The sequence below is a fragment of the Drosophila yakuba genome, chromosome 2R (assembly GCF_016746365.2).
Source record: "Drosophila yakuba strain Tai18E2 chromosome 2R, Prin_Dyak_Tai18E2_2.1, whole genome shotgun sequence".
Taxonomy (NCBI): Eukaryota; Metazoa; Arthropoda; class Insecta; order Diptera; family Drosophilidae; genus Drosophila; species Drosophila yakuba.
In genome coordinates, this window is record NC_052528.2 from 20470927 (window position 1) to 20494460 (window position 23534).

At 47.2% G+C, this 23534-nt stretch overlaps 4 protein-coding genes across 7 annotated transcripts in view; 2 read left to right on the forward strand and 2 right to left on the reverse strand.

Moving 5' to 3' along the window:
- LOC6531583 (homeobox protein prospero) overlaps positions 1-18936 on the forward strand; it is a 36869-nt gene extending 17933 nt beyond the window's left edge. For 2 of the 3 annotated variants that reach the window (XM_015195937.3, XM_002092345.4), the window contains exons 4-10: positions 8916-9718; positions 10788-11021; positions 15359-16832; positions 16892-18102; positions 18193-18363; positions 18423-18540; positions 18603-18936. In XM_015195937.3, the coding sequence (XP_015051423.1) occupies positions 8938-9718; positions 10788-11021; positions 15359-16832; positions 16892-18102; positions 18193-18363; positions 18423-18540; positions 18603-18633 (4020 nt within the window). In that variant the 5' untranslated portion in view covers positions 8916-8937 and the 3' untranslated portion in view covers positions 18634-18936. The remainder of the gene's footprint in view (positions 1-8915; positions 9719-10787; positions 11022-15358; positions 16833-16891; positions 18103-18192; positions 18364-18422; positions 18541-18602) is intronic. The other variant, XM_039372548.1, reaches the window with a different exon arrangement.
- On the reverse strand, positions 6614-20781 carry LOC6531584 (tRNA pseudouridine(38/39) synthase). 2 transcript variants are annotated; one of them, XM_002092346.3, is made up of 6 exons: positions 20419-20781; positions 20267-20358; positions 19728-20210; positions 19106-19666; positions 18926-19050; positions 6614-6914 (listed from the first exon to the last, which is right to left on the reverse strand). In XM_002092346.3, the coding sequence occupies exons 1-5, from the start codon at positions 20697-20699 to the stop codon at positions 18974-18976; spliced, it is 1494 nt and encodes a 497-aa protein (XP_002092382.1). In that variant the 5' UTR covers positions 20700-20781; the 3' UTR covers positions 6614-6914; positions 18926-18973. The 2 variants fall into 2 exon arrangements, with proteins under 2 accessions (XP_002092382.1, XP_043062872.1); XM_043206937.1 differs by lacking the exon at positions 6614-6914 and adding an exon at positions 12706-13034.
- LOC26534516 lies at positions 9714-10789 on the reverse strand. Its single transcript, XM_015195938.2, has one exon. It carries the CDS (start codon positions 10602-10604, stop codon positions 9783-9785), a length of 822 nt encoding a protein of 273 aa, XP_015051424.1. The 5' UTR covers positions 10605-10789; the 3' UTR covers positions 9714-9782.
- Positions 20782-20997: 216 nt separating the features above from the next.
- LOC6531585 (F-box only protein 42) lies at positions 20998-23531 on the forward strand. Its single transcript, XM_002092347.4, has 3 exons — positions 20998-21424; positions 21483-22861; positions 22919-23531. Exons 1-3 carry the CDS (start codon positions 21244-21246, stop codon positions 23357-23359), a joined length of 2001 nt encoding a protein of 666 aa, XP_002092383.1. The 5' UTR covers positions 20998-21243; the 3' UTR covers positions 23360-23531.
- Positions 23532-23534: the final 3 nt, after the last annotated feature.

Consider the following 23534-nt stretch of genomic DNA (forward strand, 5'->3'; position numbering starts at 1 on the left):
ACGTTGTCGTCGTCTCCACCTCCTAAAAGTGTTCCTCGGGCCTTGCCACTGATCCTGCCCCCCATTCCCATCCCCATACCCATTCTATACCCATTCCATGCCATCGCAGACCCCTTTTATACCTGTTGCTTAGATGTTCTACTCCTGCTCCTGCTCCGGCTACTGGATTGCGATTGCTCCTCCTGGCTGTCTGACTATGTCTGCTACTGTCTGCTGTTTTGTTGCCTTAACACTTTGCACAAATATTATTATGTATTATGCTTTTTCGCCATGTTGCCCATGCTGCTGCTGTTGTTGCTGTTGCTTTTGCTGCTGCTACTGCGGGGTGGCAGCCACAACTTTGATGGATTGCACGTCTGTCGTGAAGAACTCAACTTCAACTTCGACTTCAAACTCGACTGAGTGAAATGGCAGCCACTTTTTTCGTTAGCTGGGCGTGATCGGGGGCAGGAGAAACGACGACAGTAATCAAGAGCAACAGAATTTGAAGGTCAGAACGCGTTGTAGGTTTTTTGGGAAAGTCTCGCCGGAGCCGAAAACGTTGTTTATTAGCATCAAATTTTGGTTGTTTAGATCTGGCATGGAAAAAAAAGACATACTTTAATGTCTGAGTGCACGTTATGTTAAAGATTTATCTATTACACTGCTCATTGCATTTTCAGTGGGTATTTACTGTTTTATATTGACACTGAACCACACTGAATTTTGCATTGAATATAAATCAAGGCTTAAAAACATTTATATTGTGTATCCAAACCAACATAACTTTTGACTTTAATGCTACATTTGATTTAAGGCATTCACATTTATTGTTACTCAAAGCAGATCTTGTCTATTTATGTCGATATACATTGTAAACGCCCCCAAATTTGTAGCCCCCCACTCAAGTGCAATGTGCAAGAAAACAAATGTTGTTGTGGCACGCAGTTTCCCCGCTCTTCAAACGCCTCTGCCTTTCGAGTTGGGTGCGACTGAGCCATAAACCCAAAATTGAGAAAAAGATGCCTTAAGATGGAGCCAATGATGCATTCGACATTGGAGTGCCAATCAAGGGAAAATGAAAACAGGGCTCATAAATGCTGAGTAAATCGGAATTTCTTGATTTCTTGATTTCCAGGCGAAGACCCGGAGCTTTGAAGCCCTAGATTGATTAGTCACGCCTCTTAGAGCTCCAGCTCCAGCTGCTGCAGCTGCACATCCCAAGTGCTTGGCATGGTGGTGTAGTGTAAAAGAGCTAAGCAAACAGAATTCAAATCCCAATCCAAAGCGGCAATTAAGCGGCCAAACGAGTCTAACAATGGAAACTGAGGCCATAAAACAGCATGAGTGCGAATATGCATACACATACCTGTAAGCAAAGCTGCAAAACTGAAAACTGAAAAACTAAAAAACTGCAAAGGAATCCGAGTCTGAACCACAAAAGCAACAGGTGCGCAGCTGGGGATCAGCAGCATGTGAGAGAGCAACAAGTTTACCATAATCACAATAATTTTCAACTCAACTGGACACAAGTGGCACAAACGGAAACAACGAGACCATACCTCAGTATGTGCCACAAAAACTAGAGAGCAGCGGCAAGGGGCAACAGATCGAAGCCTCAAATTGTTGATGGATGCTCTGGACGGACTGAGGAACCGAGAACTGAGAACTGAGAGCTAAGAGCTGAGAAAGAAAAGCGATTGTACAGGCAAATGCAAAGCGGTAGCTGCCACTAATGACGGCTTAGTATCCATAAGAAGCTGCAAGCCAGCCCGAGAATTATTCACTCATTTCGATTTCCCCAGCCTTACTTTCTCCACTGTTCAGCAGTTCTTTTGAGTTAGAAGAGTGAATGGAGGCTTTAAAATTGCTAAATGCAAAGTAAATGCAAAGCTCTTGTGCAGCAATTAATTTGAAAACTCTGCCGATTGGTTGTACATCTAAACATCTATTGCTATTTATCCAATAAAAATGTGGTTCATTTACGAATTGGGGCTGTGAAAATGTATTTGACTGCCTAGCAATTGATTGAAAATAAAGAATACTTTTCATCTTCTCTGAAAATTTCTCTCAATCGATGTCGAACCATGCTGAAGCTTTCATTCTCGATCAGACAGTTCGTATCTTTTCAAGTCGACTTTCTTTCAATCCTGGCCATTGTGCAAATTATAAAGCCATGTCCAGGTGATTGACATGCCACGTAACGGGGCAAGAACCAAGGAAGAGCCCGTCCGTCTGTACCGTCTGACTCACATTATAAAGCCATAAAAATAACACCTCCAGCTGCAGCAACAGCCGAAGACAAAGTGGCATCCATCATTGGGGAGCCTTTTCGTTTCGTTTTCGGAAGGGGGCCACACGCAGCGATCGACAAGAGGCAACTGGGGACAAAAACGGCCAAACTAATTACATGCCAAGTAATTTTAATACCCACAAAAAGAACTTGCCCAGTGCACTGAGCACTCGCACACCAGCAGCATCACTTGCAGCAGCAGCATCACTTGCAGCAGCAACATCCGAAGCAGCAAACGCAGCAGCAGCAGCAGCAGCCGCATCAACGCGCGGAGCAACAAACACGTAATGTGGCAAACAGAAAAAAAAAAAAACAGAAAACCGAAACAACAAAAAGTGGTGCAAGTAAACAGCATGAGGGCCAATGGACTCGCAGCAGCAGTCGCATCAACATCACAACCAAGTCACTGGCTGCAGCAAATGGCCAACAACTCGGGCTTGACCCATGGCCAACATCTGCTGCGATTGCTGTTGCTGCTGCTGTTGCTGCTGCTGCTGGTTGCACTTGTATTTTGGGTGTGCAACAGGAAGTTGGCCTCGCTCGCTTTGATATGTAAATTGTGCCAAATCAATGCCTGGCTCATAGCCTTGCTGCCGAATGTGGTAATTAAAATCGCTGGGCAGCAAAAAAAAAAAACAAAACAAAACGAGCGAGCGATCAGCGGCATTAGTATGCAACTCTCACTCGGAGACAGCGGCCGCAACTGTTGGCCATATAAGCGGACTGAAAAGAAAGGCCAACGCTCAGTGCTCAACAAAACAATTTACCAAGTTTGGCCTAAACGGCCAGTGACAGTCCGGCGACAACAACAATTGCAACTGTTACGGCAGTAACATCCTCATAGCGAGCATAGCAACACGTGCGTTTGCCTTTTGCAGCAGCAGCCGCAGCAGCAGCAGCAACATCAACATCGAAAGGTGCTTGGCCAGGCAACTTTGAAGTTTTTCGCGCGAAATTTACTAACGGCAACGGCACAGGAGCAACAACATTAACAACAGCAACATCATCAGCAGCACAGCAACTGTGCAACTAAAACGCGCGTGCGCAACATTTGCCACAAATGGAGTTATCAACCAAATGGGTCTTCATCGATATAAAAATTGATGAAGCGCTCTTCTCGGAGGCAAAACTTTGGCCTGTCCCAGCATCCTGAGAGATTGCAGCCAGCAATTTTCCAAGGAAATTGCTTTCGCCCCGAGTGTTGGTGCGTGTACTGCCGCTGGGTCTGCTGCTGTTGCTGTTGTTCTTGCTGATGATGTTCCTTGCAGCGGTCTTTGGAGACTCCTTTTTGCTTGTTACCCAATGCCAGTGATTTGTGTTCTTAGCTAATGAGCAGCTATCAAAGAAATGTCCAATAAATTATGGCCACAAGAGCAGCACACTATTCGCACTACTCGCAACGCAGCAAACTGAAACGAACAAAAGTGAAAAGTGACAAAGCCCGTAAATACGTATTTATTGTTTTAGTGTCGTGGAATTTGTAGCTGGCTGTTGTGTCTGTTTGCCTGACACACAAAATCATTGAGGTGTCAAAAGTAAGCGACAACATCTACGAGACCCCATATGTATATATTTGTTTCCTAACCGAAAGGCGAATTGCGGCCATAAACCTGGACCCACTCAGCGGCCATTGGCGTAAAGATGTTGACAGAGATCCGACACAAAGCAAACTTGGATGTGCTAATCCACAGGGATAATGGCGGGGAATGTGCCCTCTTGTTTACCTTTCACTTTTCAACCTGGGTACTCCTTGGACCCGACACCTTGTGGCAGTGTAGCATCGTCCAAAGCACAGCTGCAACATGCAGCACATTCCCGGAGTGCACATGTGCCCTCATAATTGAGGTTCAGCCGCATTCTGAGCACTCCTTTTCCACTGCCGTCATGCATTAGCTAATGACAAGCCATGAAACTATGGCCAAATGGGTTGAACAACCTCACCAGCCGGCCCACTGGGCACCAAATGAAATTGTCATTTCAGAGCGTTCCAGTTGCCATCGCAGTTGTGTTTGCTGTTGCAGTTGCTGTTGTGCAGTCAGAACAAGTTCAAGGCATAATTGCTACAAGCAGCAACATTGGCAGCACTCGTGTGTAATTGTCGTGGCGGATCAGTCGCAACACCTGATTAAGTGAAGCATCACATGGCTGTTGCTCGTTTTTATTGCATCACATGTTGCTGGTGTCGAGTTGCGAGTGGCGAAGCCCGCAAGGATGTGGCATCCTGTCACTGCTTGTCAGCAGCAACACATGCTGCTGGCGCCAGTGCAACAGCAACAGCAACAGCAGCGAAAGTATTGACTTACGGCAACAGTTGTTCACCCTCCCTAATTGAATGGCTATTTTCGGAGCTTGATCTTGTTGTGGGTGTGTGGATAAGGAGATGCAGGAGCACTCATCAAAATCTGCCATCATAACTGCAAACTCAGGTTTGCTGCTGCTGCTTTTGCTGCTACTGTTGAAAAATGTTGTTTACCAGCAATTAAAAAAATTACATGTACGTGCTGCAGCGACGACAAAGTTGCTGCCAGTCCGCAGCAAGGCAGCCAGGCAGCATCATCATCACCGATCCGAGTTCCTAATAGCATTGATTAGAATTTTTCCGCCAGCCTTCTTTGCTTCACTTTTCGTTTAATGCCAGCGCATGTGTGTGCCTCAGTTTGTAGCCATCCCAGCAATTTTCCAAAGAAGAGACACAAAATATTTAATTATCCAAAGTGCAGTGGGCAGAAAATCATAAACACAGATGGAGATTCATTCGTAATTGTTTCCATACTTTGTTGAGTCAAGCGATTAAATGTTGCTTACAACTAAGCGACATTGCATCAAGTACCAATAAAAGTACGGAATATGGGGATATCTAGAATCATTGATAACGTCGTTGTTTATCGGGAAACTATCAGCAACATCGATGTTTTTCAAGCTCTAATTTGCAGCAGCATGTCGCTTATGAAAAATGTGCAGCATTACTTTAAAGATAAAACTCCTGGGCTGAACTTGTTTCTGGGTCCAAGTCGCAGCTTAATTAAGGTGGAAAAGGGCCTGGCCAAAGACATGCATCAAGTGACTGCAGCAGCAACTGCAACAGCAACATCTCGAGGAGGAGGAGCTGCAGCAGGTTTCAGTGATCTGTCATTGCCGGCAAATGGCTAAACCACTGCACAGCCACAACTAAAAATAGTTGCACACGTGCATGAATTTCGGACTATTAGACGTAATAGCTGAATGCATCATAATTTACCTTGACATTTAGACCAATGTCTGCGCATGCCGCAGTTAATTGCCAGCGCGCAACATGCAACAGCAACAGCCGCAGCAGAAGCAGCATAACAACGACAACAGCAACATCCACATCAACAACTATGCAAATGGTTTGCTTACACGCGTGCATTTTGATTAGGTTAACTATTTATAGCCATGCGATGCGGCATCAGCGTCGGCAACATTTCAGTCATGAGTCACAGCAGCAACAGCAACAGCAACAGCAGCAGCAACACTTGCTGCGACATGGGGATAATCACATTGATATGCCTAATTAGCTGCAACAGCGACCACTGCCTAACTGGCTGACTGGCTGGCTGGTTGGATGTTTTCGATAATCCTCCTGCACTGGGCAAACAGGTGCCACCTGAAGGTCAGCCGCTTTTCCAATCGCAGCAGCCGGATTGCCGGTTTCTAGTAGCTGGCTTAATAGTGTCTGCCATGCGGCTACGATTTCGCAGTGCGGAGCAATTAAAGTTCTGATTGAAGCTCGAAAAATGCTGAAAGTTCGGAAGTTCTGCCAAAAACGAATTGGCGCGGCCATTTAAAACGAAAATGAAAACTGAACGCATGCGCCAAAGTCGCCGACGCGCCACTCAAGGCAGCCGCTGGGCAAATGGATTTCGGTTTTTGGTTTTTGGTTTTTGGATTTCGGCTTTGGTTTATGTTTCGCTTGAACTGGTCCACTCCGTCTTGGGGCCCAAAACTCAAGAAACTCCGGTGCCAAACTCCCTGCCCTGATCCGTCTGCGTCTGCGTTTTGGTTTCTGTTTCTTTTTCGGTTTCGGCCTGGCCAACTTGGCAACCTTTAAAAGAATGCGGACTTGCCAGTAGTAGACACACTCACTCGCACACACACATACTGCGATATGTAGGCGCACGGTAGATAGGCCACATCGAAGATATATATACGAGCGCCTTCTATATGTACGGCATGCACGGGAAAAATAACTCAAAAAGTTTGTGGCAACAAAAGGTAACAACTCTCAAGCTGCCCCGTGATAAAGCCACCGCGTGGGGTGGTCAAGAAGTTCAGGAATTACACAGATTACACACTCTAACTTGGCTCTGAAAACACAAACAATTTCTCAACATTTTGGTACAAAGCTTTTATTTGTTGATGTGCAAAAAACATTCGTCTCTAATAGTAGTACAAATTTTATAACACTCGAAACCTTCGAAGAATTCCTGTGGCAACCCATGCAGCCAGTCCACTGCCGCAATTGTTGGCGGGATCATTTGAATCAGTGTGCGTTGGCCAAGGAGTGTGTGTGTGTTGCCAGTTGCAGTTGCCACATGCCGCATGCCGCATGCCACAGCTGTGGCAGTCCGGCTTGTTTACAGGAATTTTACAACTATGCAGCCGGCTCCTCCAGCGGGTCGGGCTAAAAGGATGAGGAGAAAATGTTGTTATTGCTTATTAAGAAAAAAAATCACGATGCGAGGGCAAATTAAAATAAAATTAAGTGCAGAAAAAATGTGGGAGATACGCGAAACGCGGCAAACGGGGAAACGGGGGGAATACAAGTGAAGCCAGGGGGCGGAAAGGCCAACGGCTTAGCCTTGTCCTTGTCCGACTGAAAGGCCGTTTAAAAAATAGTTTAGCAATCGTCAGCCCCGCGGACAGAGAGTCACGTTCGCGCTGCTCACCACTTGGATCCCGATCCCGATCCCGATGCCGATGGCCATCTCGATCCCGAACCGCTGCCACTCCATCTACTCCACATCCACATCATCGTCATGCGGTAATGAGCCAAGTGAGGTTCTTGGAATTGCGCCAGCGGCGCGTCCTTGAAACTGGTTTCGCCCCATAAACAAGGTGGCCATTTGCCTGGATATCGGACTCGGATCCATAATGCGGCTAGAAACTATGACTCGGTCCCTGACTCTGATCCTCAGATTCCCATCTGCTGGCCATTAAAATTTTGCACTATTAATTAGACAACGCACAGCAAATTTACGGCAATGACCTCTCGCAGACCAATTAAATGCACATTACGACAACGTATTGCCGAGTTCTAAACCACAGGCCCCTGCTTAAAAGCTTTAATAAAAATCAGCCAGGCAAGGTTCAAAGCTACTGATAAAATTAGCAAAATTATTAATGCACAGAAGCCGGAGAAATTGGCACTATAGCAAACAACCTACCGATGAGGGGGGATATTTACATATGTAGACATTCACTTCATGATAAGTGAAATAGTGGACAGCGGTTTTCAGGTATAACAACTAAATTTTCAAAACATCGTTTTCAAAACAAGCGCTAATCTAATGCATAGAAAGTTTGTTAAGTGAAAATAAAAGGGTCTGCCCTAACACCAGAGCGCCATCTGTCGGTGATGTTATTATACTGTGTTTTTACTACTACTAGAAACTTGCGCTACAACTGTCTTATATTTATCTGCGCTGACTCGGCATTATTGCAGATTTCTCTCTGTGTACATTATGCGTTGGTCGCTGCACAGGCAAATGTCACATCAATTAGAGACACCGAGGGCCACAAGATGTGGCGATTGCAGCTGGCTTGGCTAAGTTGGCTAGGTTGGCTAACTTGAGCTAGCTTGGCTAGCTAGCAGGCGCATAAAACATCAAATAAGCTTTGACTAGGTTGGCTAATTTGAAAAGTAAGAGGCAGTTGGGCGAATTGCCCATCTCCAGTTGTGGTTGCGCCGTGGTTGAGTGGTTCAATGGCCACCCGGCCACCCACTCGACAGCTGTTCGCTGACCTTCGCCGCCTGACGTTGACTTTCCTTGATTTCTACACGTATCGGTTGGAAAATGTCGAGCAAATATTGCGATACTCGTACCAGCTGTGGGTAAAAACAAAAGTCACAGCACCAGAGCAAATATTATATAAGCACACACATCAATCTGTGTGCTGAGCGTGTGTTTTTGGTTGTTTTTTATTACTGTCTGGTAATCACCTCTGATCCGTTTGTTGAACCGATAACAGTGTCGACCAACTGATAAGCTTGTATTTATAGACATTTAACTACTCTATAAATAATGTCATCAGTCATTCATCAAACCTCCGTGGCAATTAAACACATTCAGCTGGGAAGTAATCACTGTCTCGGAACTGTTATCTGGAGTAGTACAATAAAAATCAAAGCCAAGAAAGTAGGAAATCGATGGTTAACCATTAACCATTGGCCATGCTGTTTGTTGAAGTTTGTTTAAGTTTGTTGAAGAAGCAGCGGCAAACAGCAACACTTAAAATTTGCTGCAATTGGCGTTAATTATACGCTCCGTTGGACGAAAAAAGCAACAGCAGCGAACAAATAGGGAATGTCGATGGAAATTGCAGACAAATTTGGGCCATAAAACAGCTCTACTCTATTTTTGCTTTTCCCGAAAATTAACCCACAATTTTCGTTCAATTGCAGAAACACCAACATAGTACATAGTATGCGTCTCTTCAAAGCGCGCAAATCCACGGATACCTACAGCACACTAGCCGCGCAACAGCAACATCAGCAGCAGCAGCACCAACATCAAGCCGCCGACAGCAGCAACATTTCCCACAGCGGCAACAGCAGCAACAGCAGCAGTAGCAACAAGACACACACACCGGCAACATGCAGCAACAGACTGAACAAGAGCATTGTGAGCAGCACCAGCATATCGTCATCGCTGCCTGATCTGCATGACAAGTCGCCCGTCATGATCCTCAGCTGCACCACCCTGGCCAGCAATGGAGCCACCGCCACGACAGCGGTCACAGCAACAGCTGCCGGCACTGCAGCAACATCTGCCAGCTCGCTGCAGCAGCAGCAACAGCAGCAGCATTTGCAACACCAGCAGCAGCCGTTACGCACGGCCACGCCCACGTGTCTGCTAAGTGGCCGGCAGACGCCATCGGCCATATCGGTGATGTCGCTCCAAGAGGCCACCAGTCTGCACCGCCAGCAGCAGCAACACCAGCCACCCACCATCTACGTGCCGGTGGCAACGAAACTTGGCAGCAATGTCAACACTGGCAACAGCTCGGCTACACTGCTGCTCAGCTATGGCAGCAGCAGCAGCATTGCCAACCTGCAGCAGCAGCAGCAGCAACATGCCGCCCAGTACCAACAGTATGTGGCACAGCGACTGCACGCCGCTTCTAGCAGTTGTTTGTACGAGAAGGGGGCGGGTGCTGGAGCGGGGCCGAGCAGCAACAAGAGCAGCCGATCCCTGACCCCAAATGGTAAGCACTTTACTACTGTATAACTAATGGTAACCATTATTATATATATTTTTATATATATAAATTAGCTTTTATTGGCCGATAATATCATGGGTAAAGAGCTGCAATCATTTAGCTGCCAAAGGCAATTACTTTGCGTGTTTAACGCCTTATCGAAGTAAGCCATACCCTTTAGCACACAAAAAGCTTTTGCCACATTGTTGGGCGCACTGAACAGGACATGTGATGCACCCTGGGATAGCATGCTGATGAAGAAAGGGCTCCTATTATCGCAGACATTCACTAGTCTCAGCCAGTGATGCCTGTTATCCTCCTCAACCTGCCAAATGCTACAGTTAGTATTGGCGCCCAATTCCAAGTGATTTCCAGCAGTTATGTAGAACAACTCCTTGGTGTGTTCAAGACACAAGCGACGAGTCTTCACCAGAAGCCTCAAGGATCTGGGCAAACTCTGCAACATGTTTTGCAGATTATTGTTCCACAGCTCCGGATGCTTACTTTTGAGGCTCCTCAATTCCCGCGCAAAGTTTGAAAGATGAAGCTCGTTCAGAAGATGGGAACGTTTGAGGTGCCAATAAAAGCTCATCCAAAGCCGCAGCTTAAAGGGATTTCCGGTATTGAGATGGCTTTGCAGATATAGAGACGATTTTTGGTTTTCTAAAATATCCGACCAGGGAACATTCCATGCCACTCGCTGTTGTTCTTCTTCATTTAACGACGCACTGATGTCCATAGTCCATGTATCAAAATCCGAAAGGCTTCCATTTAAATGTGTGCCTACAAGTTCAATCAGTTGTCCATAAATATCGCTTTTAATTACCGCCTTAACTGGTTTCAGTAGCGAGCTTGAGCCCAAAAGTATTATGAGCGCAATGTGAACGACCATTGCGATGGAAAATCTTATTTAAACTGATCTATAGATTCCCTATTTGTTCAGTTTGCCTTGTGGGATTTCCGTGTATTTGGCGCTTATCGCGTGTTTTTTTGATAATCCCTTGATATTCAGCTGGGCCAACGACCTGCTTTCCATTTCCTTAAACCCAACTGATACCAATTCCTGTTCCCGCAGGTCACCTGCCCGACTACAAATTGGTGACTGCAATGCCAGTTGTTGTCCTGGACGATGAGCACAAATCCAATTCGTTGCCACCGAGTGAAGCGAGTCGCAACAGCAACATCAGCAGCTGCAACAACAGCAGCAACATGAACGGCAGCAGCAACAGCAACAGCAACAGTCTTGACGTCAGCAACAGCAACTCGCATTCGGGGAGCTCCACTTCTTTGGCCAGCACCACGAGAAATGGTAAGTACTTTGGCCAAAAATAGAACCCGAATCCGGGCAAATGCCTGGAAATTGATTTTCCCTTCAAGTGGCGGCGCCTCGAGGGTTTTTCTTTTCCCGTGGAGTTTGTTTTATTTTGGGGCACATTCTCACTGAGAGTGAGGGGGAAAATGAATCTATAAATTATAGAACGGCAGAGGGTGTGTTGTCAGCCAGGTATTAAGAACTCAATTTGGAGCACATTTTAATTGAAGCAATTAATTTTCCATGGCTAAACATAGGAAGCAGCACTCCCAGTGCTTCCGTGTTTAGCGAAGGGCCAAATCAGCGCCAATCAGTTGCCAATTGTCATCGATACGATCCGTATTGTGCCGCATGCCACATGGCACAGACTCTACTCCAAAATACCGTATTGACCCGATTTCGCATCAATGCGCGCCGCCAACATCGCTGGCTGTAATGCGATCCCATGTCTGCAACTGGAATTTGTATTGTTTTCAGCACCGGCACGAGTTGTTGGTGCGGAGAGCAGGCTGTGGTCTCGTTTTTGAAGAGGAGCCCACCCCAAAAGCCTAAACTACACAGGGAGAAACCCCACTGTACTTGCACATATGTCGAAAGCCTACTTAGAATAGCTTGCATAAACCCTTCTTTTTTAAAAGAGGGGTATAAATAATACATATTCTTTGAAATGTATTTAAAAACCTTTTCATGTTGGTTTCATCTCATTCTCCCAGTGTAGAATATCCCACAGCCAACAGCCGACGAAGTGTGACAAAGCTGAGCATTATATGTCATTCAATGCAGTTCAGTTGAGTTCACTTTACTTTGGTTCAGTAGAGTTGAGTTGAGTTTAGTTATAATGATTTGCACAAAGAGCACTTTATATATTTATTTTTATTTCTGCCCGGTTATGTGATATGCGATTGAGGTTTTCGGTTGTACAGATGGGTGGAGTTGTGAGGAATAGATATGGATATTAGAGTGGCTAGTTAGATAAGCGATGAATCGAGGGCAGGAAACGGCTGATGAAGTGATTGGCAAATCAAAATCAAAATGCCAGGCAAGCATGGGAAAATATGAAAGCCACCGAAAGAAAGCCAGAATCAATACTATATTTATGCGCAAGCGATTTTCACTTTTCCTCGACAGCTTCGCACAACCACAGGCCATCATTATAGGCCGCGAGTTCTAGCAAACGGCAATTCAAATAATGCATTTCAGCCGCACTGCGGCAACCGCAAAACGTTTGATGATTGCATTCTGAGATGCCGGCCGACAAAAGCGGCCAAACAGCTGCAAGTCGGGCTGGAAAGATATGGCAGGTTTTATCAGGTGCCGCCGGAATCTGCAGCTGTTGCTCCACGAGACTCATTCATCTTGGGACTGAACTCAAAGTCACTCCAAAGCCATCGCCATCGCCATCGCCATCGCTGCATTGCATGCCAAAGTCACATTCTAAGTTCGTTGAGCTTTTGCCGCCTCTAATGCCGCACTTAATTGGTTTTAATTAAAATTTTACCAAGTGTGCCGGCCCAAGGTCAATTTCAGTTTATATAAAGATATAGCTGAGTAAATATTTTCGTTTTGCACATCGACCCAAAAAAAACGATGAGAAATCAATAATCTTTAGGCCTCGCTCTCAGCGTAAATGCTATAATTTTCGATCCAGTTGAGATTTCTGGATGGTTTCACCTTCCACTTCTTTATACCTCTGATGGCGCTGCACGCATGCGCATTTATTGTGGATTATCGCTTATTACATGTTCCCCCTGACTTGATTTCAAAACCGATTATCGATCTCTCATTGCCCGCCAACTGCAACTCCAACTCGAACTCCAACTGAAGCTCCAACTCCATTCCGTTATGGCTAAGTCTTCTGAGAAGAATTCTCCGCCAGCAATTCGCATTTGTACGTGAGATATTATTGCATGCCATGTGCACTTGGTCTTGGCTTCTCCCCGATTCATTCCCAAACTGATTTTGATTCCGATGTTGATTCTGATTCTGATGTTGATTTTGATTCCGTTTGATCTGAAAGTGGCACAAAATCGCGACTTTTGAGTTCACATTTGCATAAATGAATACGCCTTTCCCATGGCTTTTTGGTTATTGAACTTTTGTTGACCGTTTTTACACTTTTAAGTGGGATTTTTGTGATGCATATCAATTGAAGTTGTTATGGCTTCTTAGGTTTCAAAATGACTTCCTATTTTATTCAGTCCTCTTGAGAAAGCGCATCCTAACAGCATACATAATATCTTAAATGAAACTTCTAAACTTCTTCAGCTAATAACATAAATACTAAAATATTAGATTCCTTGATTACGCAAAGTAATGATAGTTTGCAAAAGTACCAGAGCTATCTGTTCCTTTCTCTGCCAACTCTGGAGAGCTCCACTTCATCCGCCAGGAACCATGCCTTTTCCTCCTCTGCAGCACTTCAGATGTTTAGCTCTAAAATTCAGCTCCAGCTCTCTGGGTCTCGAATGGTTGTGCCTCAACATCGCTTGCATGTCAGCCGGCAAAAATGCAACAAAGCCATCTCCGACCAGCAGCTTTTGAAATAGTGAAATAGTGGAAATGGGGGAAAAATGGGGGGAAACGGGCCTCTTGGGCTGGCGGGCATTTGACACCGTCTTGAAAGTTAAGTGGGTGTAGAATTTGTGGCATGTGGCCGGCGGTGACTGCAGATGGAGATGGAGCTGAGGCCCGGGAGAAGCAGAGATGGGGAGAGCCTCTTGGAGTGTGGCTGAGGTTGTCATATAATTGATGCCCGCGCGCCGTTTCCTATTATTGTTTAACACTCTGCTGCAGCTCCTCATGCCCCCACCATCCAATCCTGCCCCCCCTCATTTCCTTTGGCTGTGTGATTGCAATGGTGAAAACTTTAATCAAAGGCGAACTCGGTCAGGCCTTGGGTGGAGTTTCGCCGTTTGGAGCGGCTGTCAACCTGCATTGGCTCTGGATCTGGCCACCCCTCAAACGCCTCCTCATCATCATCATCATCATCAGCATCATCATCCGCATCCCGGCTTCCAAGCCACTGCGCCCACACATGGCCAGAGCCAGGGCAATTTGAACGGACCAAAGCCCGTGGCTGGGCTGCGGCTATTAAACAACTTTGGCACGAGTCAGCGAAAGGAGCTGGAAGAAGCCAGAGATGGCTCACACTATCCTCAGTGATCACTGATTACCGGCTGGGTGCCGTGACTCAACTAAGACTTGTTCTACACACCTAATAAATAGTAACTTAATAGTAGCAATAATCAGTAACTTTAAGATATGGTTTAAAAATCTCTTTGCTTTCTTCTACAAGTTTTTGCATCACTACATCGTAAGCTGCTAAAATCTTAAGCACTTCTTTGAGCGGCTTAGTCAGTCACCTGAGTCACCGCCTCGCATCACTGATCACGGTTTTGGGGTCTCACTCCGCCACTTCGATTTGATGAAAATAGTTTGGGAAATTTTATTGGTGGAGCCGTATAATGCGCTTTGAAGTCAATGGCAATGCGACGCCTTCTTGATCCCTCGAATCATTGGATGTGCATGTTTTATGCTAATTGTTTGTAAATGCCCCAACCCGCTGGATCGGCACCTCATCTTCTGGCGATAAATATGGAACAAGCGCATAAATTTGTTTATTAACCAGACTTAAAGTGCTGTTAAGGCCGGATCGTTAAAGTATTTTACGATGTTATTAGATTTCCACTGGACGATGGGCAGTTCGAGTCCATATAATGATTGGTTATGCTCTATTAGTAATTGAGGTGTGTTTACTGCTCAATAACTGTGCAGAATAACGATCTTTCGATGACCAGGAGATGGGCTGCTAATGCTCAAAATCAATCGAATATACACACCTCTTTAAATTCTATTTATGGGCATGCTTACTTTATTTTTAAAATTATAAATTAAAATACTACTACTACTATGCGGGTGCTTATCACTCAATATTCAACTCTACGAAGGGGTAAAAAACATTGCTATGACCATCTGATCCCTCCACTCTGAGCACAGTCGTCGCCTGCATCCTTTCTTGTCAAAAGCCTTCAACGTCAGTTGAGGTCGAAAGATCTTTAAGGCCGACCACTTCTTTTGTGTCTTTATGTGGGGGAACTCCAACCGCAAGTACGCGAAATCGGATGCCTTTTCACAGGCACGTGGCATTCGGCTGACCACAATGCAGCTGGAGCGGTAGATTGTCATTGGCCATGTGCAAGATCAAGTCCGTGCGGAACCCTGGACATTTCTCAGCTTGTGGCCAGGCGTTGAGATTTATTGAAGTGTTATAATTAAGTTAGAAATCGCTTTCTGATTGCAAATCCACTGTTCTTCCCTTCTCCACCCTCCTGCAGTTTTCACCTGGGGCAAGCGCATGAGTCGGAAACTGGATTTGCTGAAGCGGAGTGACTCGCCCGCCGCCGCCCACAAATCGCATTCGGATTTGAGGAGTCTGTTCCACTCGCCAACGCACCACAAGAGTGTATCCGGTGGTTCCAGCGGACCCAGTTCGGCGAAGGCCTCGCCCTCACCCACTGGCGGCCATCAGAGCAGCTCCGGCTCCACGACCAGCACCCTCAAGAAGTGCAAGTCGGGGCCCATCGAAACCATCAAGCAGCGACACCAACAGCAGCAGCAGCAGCATCAATCGGTCCAGGATGTGGGCACGGGACAGAGCCAGAGTGCTCAGTCCACGCCCACGCATCAGTTCCAGGCGGCTGCCCGCCCACAGAAAGCGCTAAAGAACTTCTTCCATAGGATCGGGTCCACCGGCATGCTGAACCATCGCTCCCACAATCTCCTTAAGGCTTCGGAGGCGGCTCAACAGGCCACCCCGGCAGCCACCACATTGTATAGGAGCAGCTCAACCAGCCAGCTGTCCAGCAGCTCCTACGTGAAGTGCGACGATCCCACCGAGGGTCTGAATCTTCAGAGGGAGCAGCGCGAGCAGCGTCTGCCGCGGATCGCCAGCCTGAAGTCCAGTAGCTGCGATGACATAGCCAAGGTGAGCAGTTGCCTGACGGCCAGTACAAGTAGTGGCAGTGCTGCCGGCAGTTTGGGATCTCCACCGAGTGGTGGAGCAGCTGGTGGAGGCGGAACTGCAACCAGTGCCCAACACGATCCCTCGCGTCGTGGCGCCTTTCCTTACGCCTTCCTGCGATCACGTCTCTCCGTTTTGCCCGAGGAGAATCATGGAAATGTACCAGGACACCTGAAGCAACAAATACAGCGGCAGCGGGAGCAGCACCAACAGCATCAGAGGGATCTCCTCCAGCAGGAGCAGACATCGTCGCCCCTACCCCAGCGCCGATCCCCCGAACAGGCGATGCTGAACAATGTGTCACGCAACGACAGCATCACCTCCAAGGACTGGGAACCACTTTACCAAAGATTAAGTAGTTGTCTAAGTTCAAACGAGTCCGGCTACGACAGCGATGGGGGTGCGACGGGAGCCCGACTGGGCAATAATCTGAGCATCTCCGGCGGAGATACCGAATCTATTGCCTCGGGCACACTGAAGCGCAACTCGCTCATCTCCCTCAGCTCCTCGGAGGGCGTTGGAATGGGCATGGGTCTGAGTCTCGGAATGGGAGCTCCATCGACGAGGAACAGCAGCATCTGCAGTGCTCCCGTGTCGCTGGGTGGCTACAACTACGACTATGAGACGGAGACGATACGGCGACGATTCAGGCAGCTAAAGTTGGAGCGCAAGTGCCAAGAGGACTACATCGGGATTGTCCTGTCGCCCAAAACGGTAATGACCAACAGCAATGAACAGCAGTACAGATATCTCATCGTGGAACTGGAACCCTATGGCATGGCCCAAAAGTGAGTAGTGGAAAGTTACGAATTTATGCATTTCCCAACTTTCAACTTTTCTTCTACAGGGATGGCCGCCTTCGTCTGGGCGATGAGATTGTCAACGTGAATGGAAAACACCTGCGAGGTATTCAATCCTTCGCAGAGGTCCAACGCCTGTTGAGCAGCTTTGTGGACAACTGCATCGACCTGGTGATTGCTCACGATGAGGTGACCACGGTAACTGATTTCTACACCAAAATCCGTATCGATGGCATGAGCACGCAGCGCCACAGGCTGAGTTATGTGCAGCGCACTCAGAGCACAGACAGTCTGAGCAGCATGCAAAGTCTGCAGCTGCAGCAGGAGAGGATGCAGGGTCACAATACGGAACAGGAGCAGGAGGCCCAGGGCGAGGATCAGTGCGATGCGCGTTCAATGGCCAGCGTCAGCACAATGCCCACTCCGATGCCGCTGATGCAGCATCGCCGGAGCTCCACGCCCAGACACTCATTGGATGTCGGTGGACCGGAGCATGAACTCCTCAGGAGACGGGCACGCAGCTCCTCAGGTCAGCGCAGCTTGGCTCTAACACCGACCCCACTCTTTGCCAGCGGCAGCAGCAGCTGCTCCTCCTCCCCTAACCACCGGTTGCTGGATAACGAGAAAGACCCTGCTAACGACACCGATTCCTATACGCCAGTGTATGCAAATCGGGCGGCCAGCGTGTGCGTGGCCTCCTCCCTGGCGGACGATGAGAAGTGGCAGTTACTGGCACGGAAACGTTGCTCGGAGGGTTCCGCCCTATCAACTACACCCAACCCGCAGCAATTTGGCCAGCGCACTCACTACGCCAGGAACTCCATCAATCTGGCCAACTCGCACTACCGCTCGCTCCGATTTGCCCACTCGCGGTTGAGTTCGTCGCGGCTAAGTCTGTTCATGCAGGCGCCGCCTAACAGCCTAACCGTCGGGGAGGGAGTCGCTAACACCCCATCCTCTACAGCTACCACCACAACCACTGATCTCACTAACCAGCAGCAACAGCAGCCAAACCAGCAACAGACACACCAATCACTGTACATCAAGCACTCGCCAAAGAGCGTCTCATTGTTCTCGCCTAATCCCTATGTTAACGCCTCATCCTCACCAGCTTCGGCATCCACATCAGCGGGTGCCGGCTCTTCCCTGGCCCCGCCAGCCGCTGCCCTAATGCATCACAGGCCATCGCTACCGGTGGCCAAGCTAACAATACGCGACGAGGAAATGGCGGAGGTTATCCGTGCGTCGATGAGTGAGGGTGAGATTCAGTAATCCAATAATCTACTAAATACCTTACTAGACTAAATCAAGACCTTGTCAAATACTAAACACTTGTTAATAATTATAGGTAGTGGTCGTTGCACCCCGAAGACTATAACCTTCTTCAAGGGACCCGGACTGAAATCGTTGGGCTTCAGCATAGTGGGAGGTCGAGACTCGCCCAAGGGCAACATGGGTATCTTTGTAAAGACTGTGTTTCCCTCAGGTCAGGCAGCCGACGATGGCACACTGCAGGCGGGTAAGTTTTTCAAAGGCATTTCGATATCAGCAGCCATAACTAAAACACATTTCTAACAGGCGACGAGATTGTGGAGATCAATGGAAACTCTGTGCAAGGCATGAGTCATGCCGAAACCATAGGACTCTTTAAAAACGTAAGAGAGGGCACCATTGTGCTCAAGATATTAAGAAGAAAGTAAGTACAGCTGAGAAAGCGACGTTTATGAATTTAAAACTAACGTTTTACTTTCTTTGCAGATTGCAGAAAGCTAAATCGATGGGTTGTTAGTTAATACCCACATTTGACTTATTCCCATGGTAATACATGATAATGGACAACCTACATCGTTTAACTAAGTTAAATGTTAGCTTCGCTAATAAAGTGAAGCCTCTTTTGTAATCGTACAAAGCCCCTTGCAAGAACTATACTAATACACAGACTCTATTTAGAAACTAGAATCCCAAATAGTATGTAAAGAAATGTATGGAGTTACAATTTTAAATTATTTACCCATTCTAGACTAGGATAAGGTTCGAAACGTTGTACAAGTTCTATTTACATACAACCTTAATATATTTACCTGAAAAGCAATATACGTTTTGTTTCAATGAAATTATATTTAAATAAATCACTCTGTTTCTGTATCATTCTTCACAATCAGTCGTTGCTTTTTTACAAAATGCTCTATCCGGTTCTCCAAACTCTCTGTAAAAACCAATTAATTAGAGTAAAATAGAAAAAGTGTGTTTTCTGAACCTACCACATCGTTTGCGTTCTAGAAGAGGCTGATATTGACGTGGTTTGACGGAATCCTGCAAAAGGATCACTTGCGCCTGCACCTTCTCTTTCGGCTTAAAGTTATCTTCTAATAAGGCTTCCAGTTGTTGAAGAACATTACGTATCATGGTGCTTTTAACACTAAATTGCGTCCACTCACACTGGGTGTTTTCAATAAGCTTCTGTAGATTTTCCTCATTGTATATCCACTTGGTAAGATCACGCTCTAAGTGTTCAGCAACATTTGTGTTATCTGTTTCTTCGGTGACTGTATCCATGGGCTCTTCATTTGCATCACCGCTGCCTGGATGGTTTACACTTCTCGTTGTCTGGTCCCGAAAGTCGCAACGAAATAGATTTAAGGGTAATCCAATGGCGGGTGTGTACTGAGGCTTGCATGGATTAGATTCCACATCAAGCAGTTTACTGATTACGGCGGGATTTTCTTTTTTCTGTCCAACAAGCAACAGCACCGCCATTATGCAACGTATTTGGTGCCAGAGAAAAGCATTTGCTTGAATTTCCAGGTAGTACATGTCGTAGCCTGCGGAAAAGTTATGTTTGAAAATGTAATTGATTTAGAGCCAATACAGAGCCGAACAAACCTGAATTTGTATGATTTTCATCACAAGCTTCCACCCTGGCTGACTGCAGGTTTCTCATGTAGTTGGTCACTCCGTTGTGAACGTCCATTTTGCAAAAATTTCGGAAGTCTGCGTGACGCACTAGGAGATCACAGGCCTTACTCATGGCTGCAATATCTAGATCACCCTTGGGAAAATAGTAACGATAGCTACGGGAAACGCAATCAAATCGAGCGCTATAAACCGGACTTCGCAGTGGCATCCACGCCACGCACTGTATGTTCTTTGGCAGCACTCGATTTAGAAGTCCACAGTAGTCGATCTCGGTGGAAATCGCTGTGGGATCCAGTTGGGATTCGGGTGGATGCTTGCTGCGCAGATCGATGGAGATCACCTGGCAGAAGGCGCTCACCTCCTTGTCTGTGCGTCCACAACGGTGATAATTGGAAGTGGCTCGGGATTCAATAAGGCAGGTGCGAGTTAGGGCGCGGAACAAATTGGCTTCTGTGGTAATGCGAAAAGTTCAGCAAAAATCTGTAAGCGTTGTGTCAAGAACCTACCAATAGTATCATTGGAATCCTCCTGGCAGGCAAATCCTTGATAATCCCAACCGAAGTAGGTTATTTTTAGTAAGACATGACGCTTGTGAGCACTGAAAAGATGAATGAGTAAATGCATCTCGACCTGATCTGGAAATGGTTTAGCAACTTACCTGCTCCAATCAAACTTACGTTGCTTCTGCACTTTGCTGGACGTTTTAGCCACCTGGGTAACTCGGTCCTCCGCTTCGTTGCCAAAAAGTACAGAATATTCGCCAAGTTTATCCTGCTCGGTTAACTTTTTCTGCAGCAGATTTCTCAACTGAAAATTGTAGGCCTCCAGTTGGACAACTTTGTCGATCAGCTCGGTTTGGGTCAGTTTCTCCAGAGCCTCGCGGGGCATGCCTTTCAATCGTTTATTTATTACTATTTTCTTGTCATTTGTTGCACTCATTTTCGCGGTAAATAAGAAATAAACAATTTAAAAGCAACACGTGAAATTCTGTTTGGCTTTTGCCATTCGCAGGGAAGCGCGGACATCAGAGATGTGCAAGCTTAGCTAATAACGCATATCCACTGTCATTGTGGTACATAAATACATGCATTGCTATTTAAGCGATTATGCAGGCAAATCAGGCAGACAAATAATAAAGCTACTAAATCATCCTGCCTTTTAAAAAGTGATCAGAAATAAAAGTTTTGATAATGATGTAGAATAACAGTATATTATTCTAGAATGGCAATAGTTTTGGTATTTTTATTGTGTCCAGTTGTATATATCTTGACATCAGCACGGTCACACTGTTCGCAGCTACTGTTTATGTTATAATTTATTTTGGTTGTCTAAAAACCAAAAATCATCTGGAGTTCAAGCCAGCATATTAGTAAAGCGACTTTCAATCTTTCGCTGCCTTTTGCTGCTTCTGTGGTGCAGCATCTGAAGGTGAAGGACACCACGCACGCCACGAAGAAAGGAGGCTGCAAGGACATCACAAAGGATGGACGCAAGCAGACACAAGGTCGACGGCGAAAACGACAATTGCGAGGCGACCTTGGCCGCTGTAAATCTGAATGTCCTTCCCGATGAGATACTGGAGTTCATATTCACCTACCTGCCACCGTACGGCGACTTGGAGCACTGCAGCCTGGTGTGCAAGCGATGGCACGCCATTGTAAAGAGTGAGTATCTGGAAACTACAATCGTAATACCATTTAACTATCTTCTAATCCTTTGCAGATCTTGTGCGCCGTTCCAAGCTAAATCTGGAGAAGGGCCTCACCGACTTTCGACTGCGCTGGGAGGTGTTCTCCCAGCAGACTGTCAATGGCGGCGCTGGTGCACCATTATCCTTCATTGCCGGGCGATTTGCTCACTCGGCTGTGCGGCAAGGCAATTCCATGTACGTGTTCGGCGGCGGTTCCTCCTCGGACACCACCTTCAACGATCTGTGGCGCTTTGATTTGACGCACATGCGTTGGGCTCGGCCAGTGGCCACTGGGACCTATCCCTCGCCCAAGGGAAGTGCTTCAATGGTGGCGTGGCGAGACCAGCTGATACTCTTTGGCGGCTGGCGATACCCCTCGCTACATCCGCCTTACCAACCATGGTGTTTGTTTGACGAGCTGCACTACTACGATCTTGGAAAGAATCGCTGGCTACTACGAAGCTCCCTATCTTCACCGCCACCAATGGCTGGACACTCCGCCACTGTTCATGGCGATCGGATGGTAGTGTTTGGCGGTTACCAGATCAAAGACGATTTCAATGTGAACTCAAACGATACATGGGTATTGGATCTGCCGGAGCAGCGCTGGTGGCAACCACTCTTTGTCGGCAACACGAGACCCAGTCCACGATACGGACAAATCCAGGTGGAGTTGGGAAAGAACCATCTGCTGGTTGTGGGAGGATGTGGCGGTGCCAATCGGGTGTACACTGATGCCTGGCTGCTGGACATGACCAGGGATGTATGGAGCTGGAAGTCTATTACTGTGCGCAACAAGCGTTTCGGAGCCGTCCACATGTGGTGCAATCCCGGTTGCAAAGTCAACAACTACCTGGTGGTCGTGGGACCATCGCCCAACATGCCGCAGGACTTCCAGATGATGAAGCAAAGCAGAGTCCCAGTCGTTGGAGGACGAGGACCTCCGCCGCCGAATCCTCTTCAAAATGTACCTCCCAGGGGATACCGGATACCAGTTCCGGATCGTCGGCTGGGCGGAGGATTGGGTGGACCTGGCCCAAATCGTGGAGGAAACATCCGTCCTGGAGTGGGAGGTGCAGCAGCTGCACTGGGCCCTCAAGAGCAGTATTTGGCTAACCGAAGAGCAATTCTCAATCAACATATGCAGCAAGCGCAGCAATTCCTGCACAACAGTAATGTGAACAATAATAACAATAATTACCAACCACGCTCGGGAAGATTGAGTGATCTCCATGCTCCGCCAGTTCCGGCTGCAGCTGCTTCTCCACCATCTCCGCCCGTGCGACCAAATGCTCCACCGTCTCCCGCCGATGGCGATGTGGATGCCGCACAACGCTTGCAAAGAAATTTAGCTCTAAGGTGCCGTGATAATGAACCTAGGCTGCCAAAACGCTTTGATGAGCTGTATGAGGTGAGTGTTTTCTAGCGCTTTTATTACAGAACTCTTACTTATTCTTTGTTTCATAAGGATCCCTTTCGAATGGCCGCCTTTAATGTGCCCACGCGATCGCGGAGTGCCTCCCGGGATCACAACGAGAGGATCCGACGCATGGAGGAGAAGATGAACGCCATCCGCAACTCGCGACGCAGCGCACCTGCGGCCGCCCAGGTGGAACCACAACCGCTTCGCGCACCCTCTCCCAAACGATTGCGCTGCAATGTGCAATCCCTGTTCGTGTGTGACATCTCCGGCATTTTGGACAGCAGCGAACCCGCCCTCGAGTGGGTGGAATACAAAAACTTCGGAGTGCTCAAGGGTGCTCCGGATCGGTTAATCCTGTCGAGCCTCATTGCTGGCAACGGCGAGCTCATCCTCTTCGGGGGCGTGCACAAGGAGACACTAACGGACATCACACACCATGTGTCCAATTCCATACACTTCCTGAGTGTGCCACGTGATATTATCTAAGCTCTGAACCGACGGCCCGTCCTAGTCGAAAGTTACTCGGATAGCAGACTGTTGCTGGTAACCCCACTCCCAAAAAACCCTCACAGTTCGGCGTTTGAGGTTCATTTAGGCATTAAATTGATTGTAATGAATATGTTTTATGATTATAAACGATTATTTAGAGGATCTCCAACGA

Coding starts and splice junctions, on each gene's coding strand:
- LOC26534516 (XM_015195938.2), bottom strand. CDS start 10,604: ATGGTCGTTCACATTGCGCTCATAATACTTTTGGGCTCAAGCTCGCTA.
- LOC6531584 (XM_002092346.3), bottom strand. CDS start 20,699: ATGAGTGCAACAAATGACAAGAAAATAGTAATAAATAAACGATTGAAA. Junction 20,211..20,266: donor GGATTCCAATGATACTATTG/GTAGGTTCTTGA, acceptor GCATTACCACAG/AAGCCAATTTGTTCCGCGCC. Junction 19,667..19,727: donor TGAAAATCATACAAATTCAG/GTTTGTTCGGCT, acceptor ACTTTTCCGCAG/GCTACGACATGTACTACCTG.
- LOC6531585 (XM_002092347.4), top strand. CDS start 21,244: ATGGACGCAAGCAGACACAAGGTCGACGGCGAAAACGACAATTGCGAG. Junction 21,425..21,482: donor ATGGCACGCCATTGTAAAGA/GTGAGTATCTGG, acceptor AATCCTTTGCAG/ATCTTGTGCGCCGTTCCAAG. Junction 22,862..22,918: donor GCTTTGATGAGCTGTATGAG/GTGAGTGTTTTC, acceptor TTGTTTCATAAG/GATCCCTTTCGAATGGCCGC.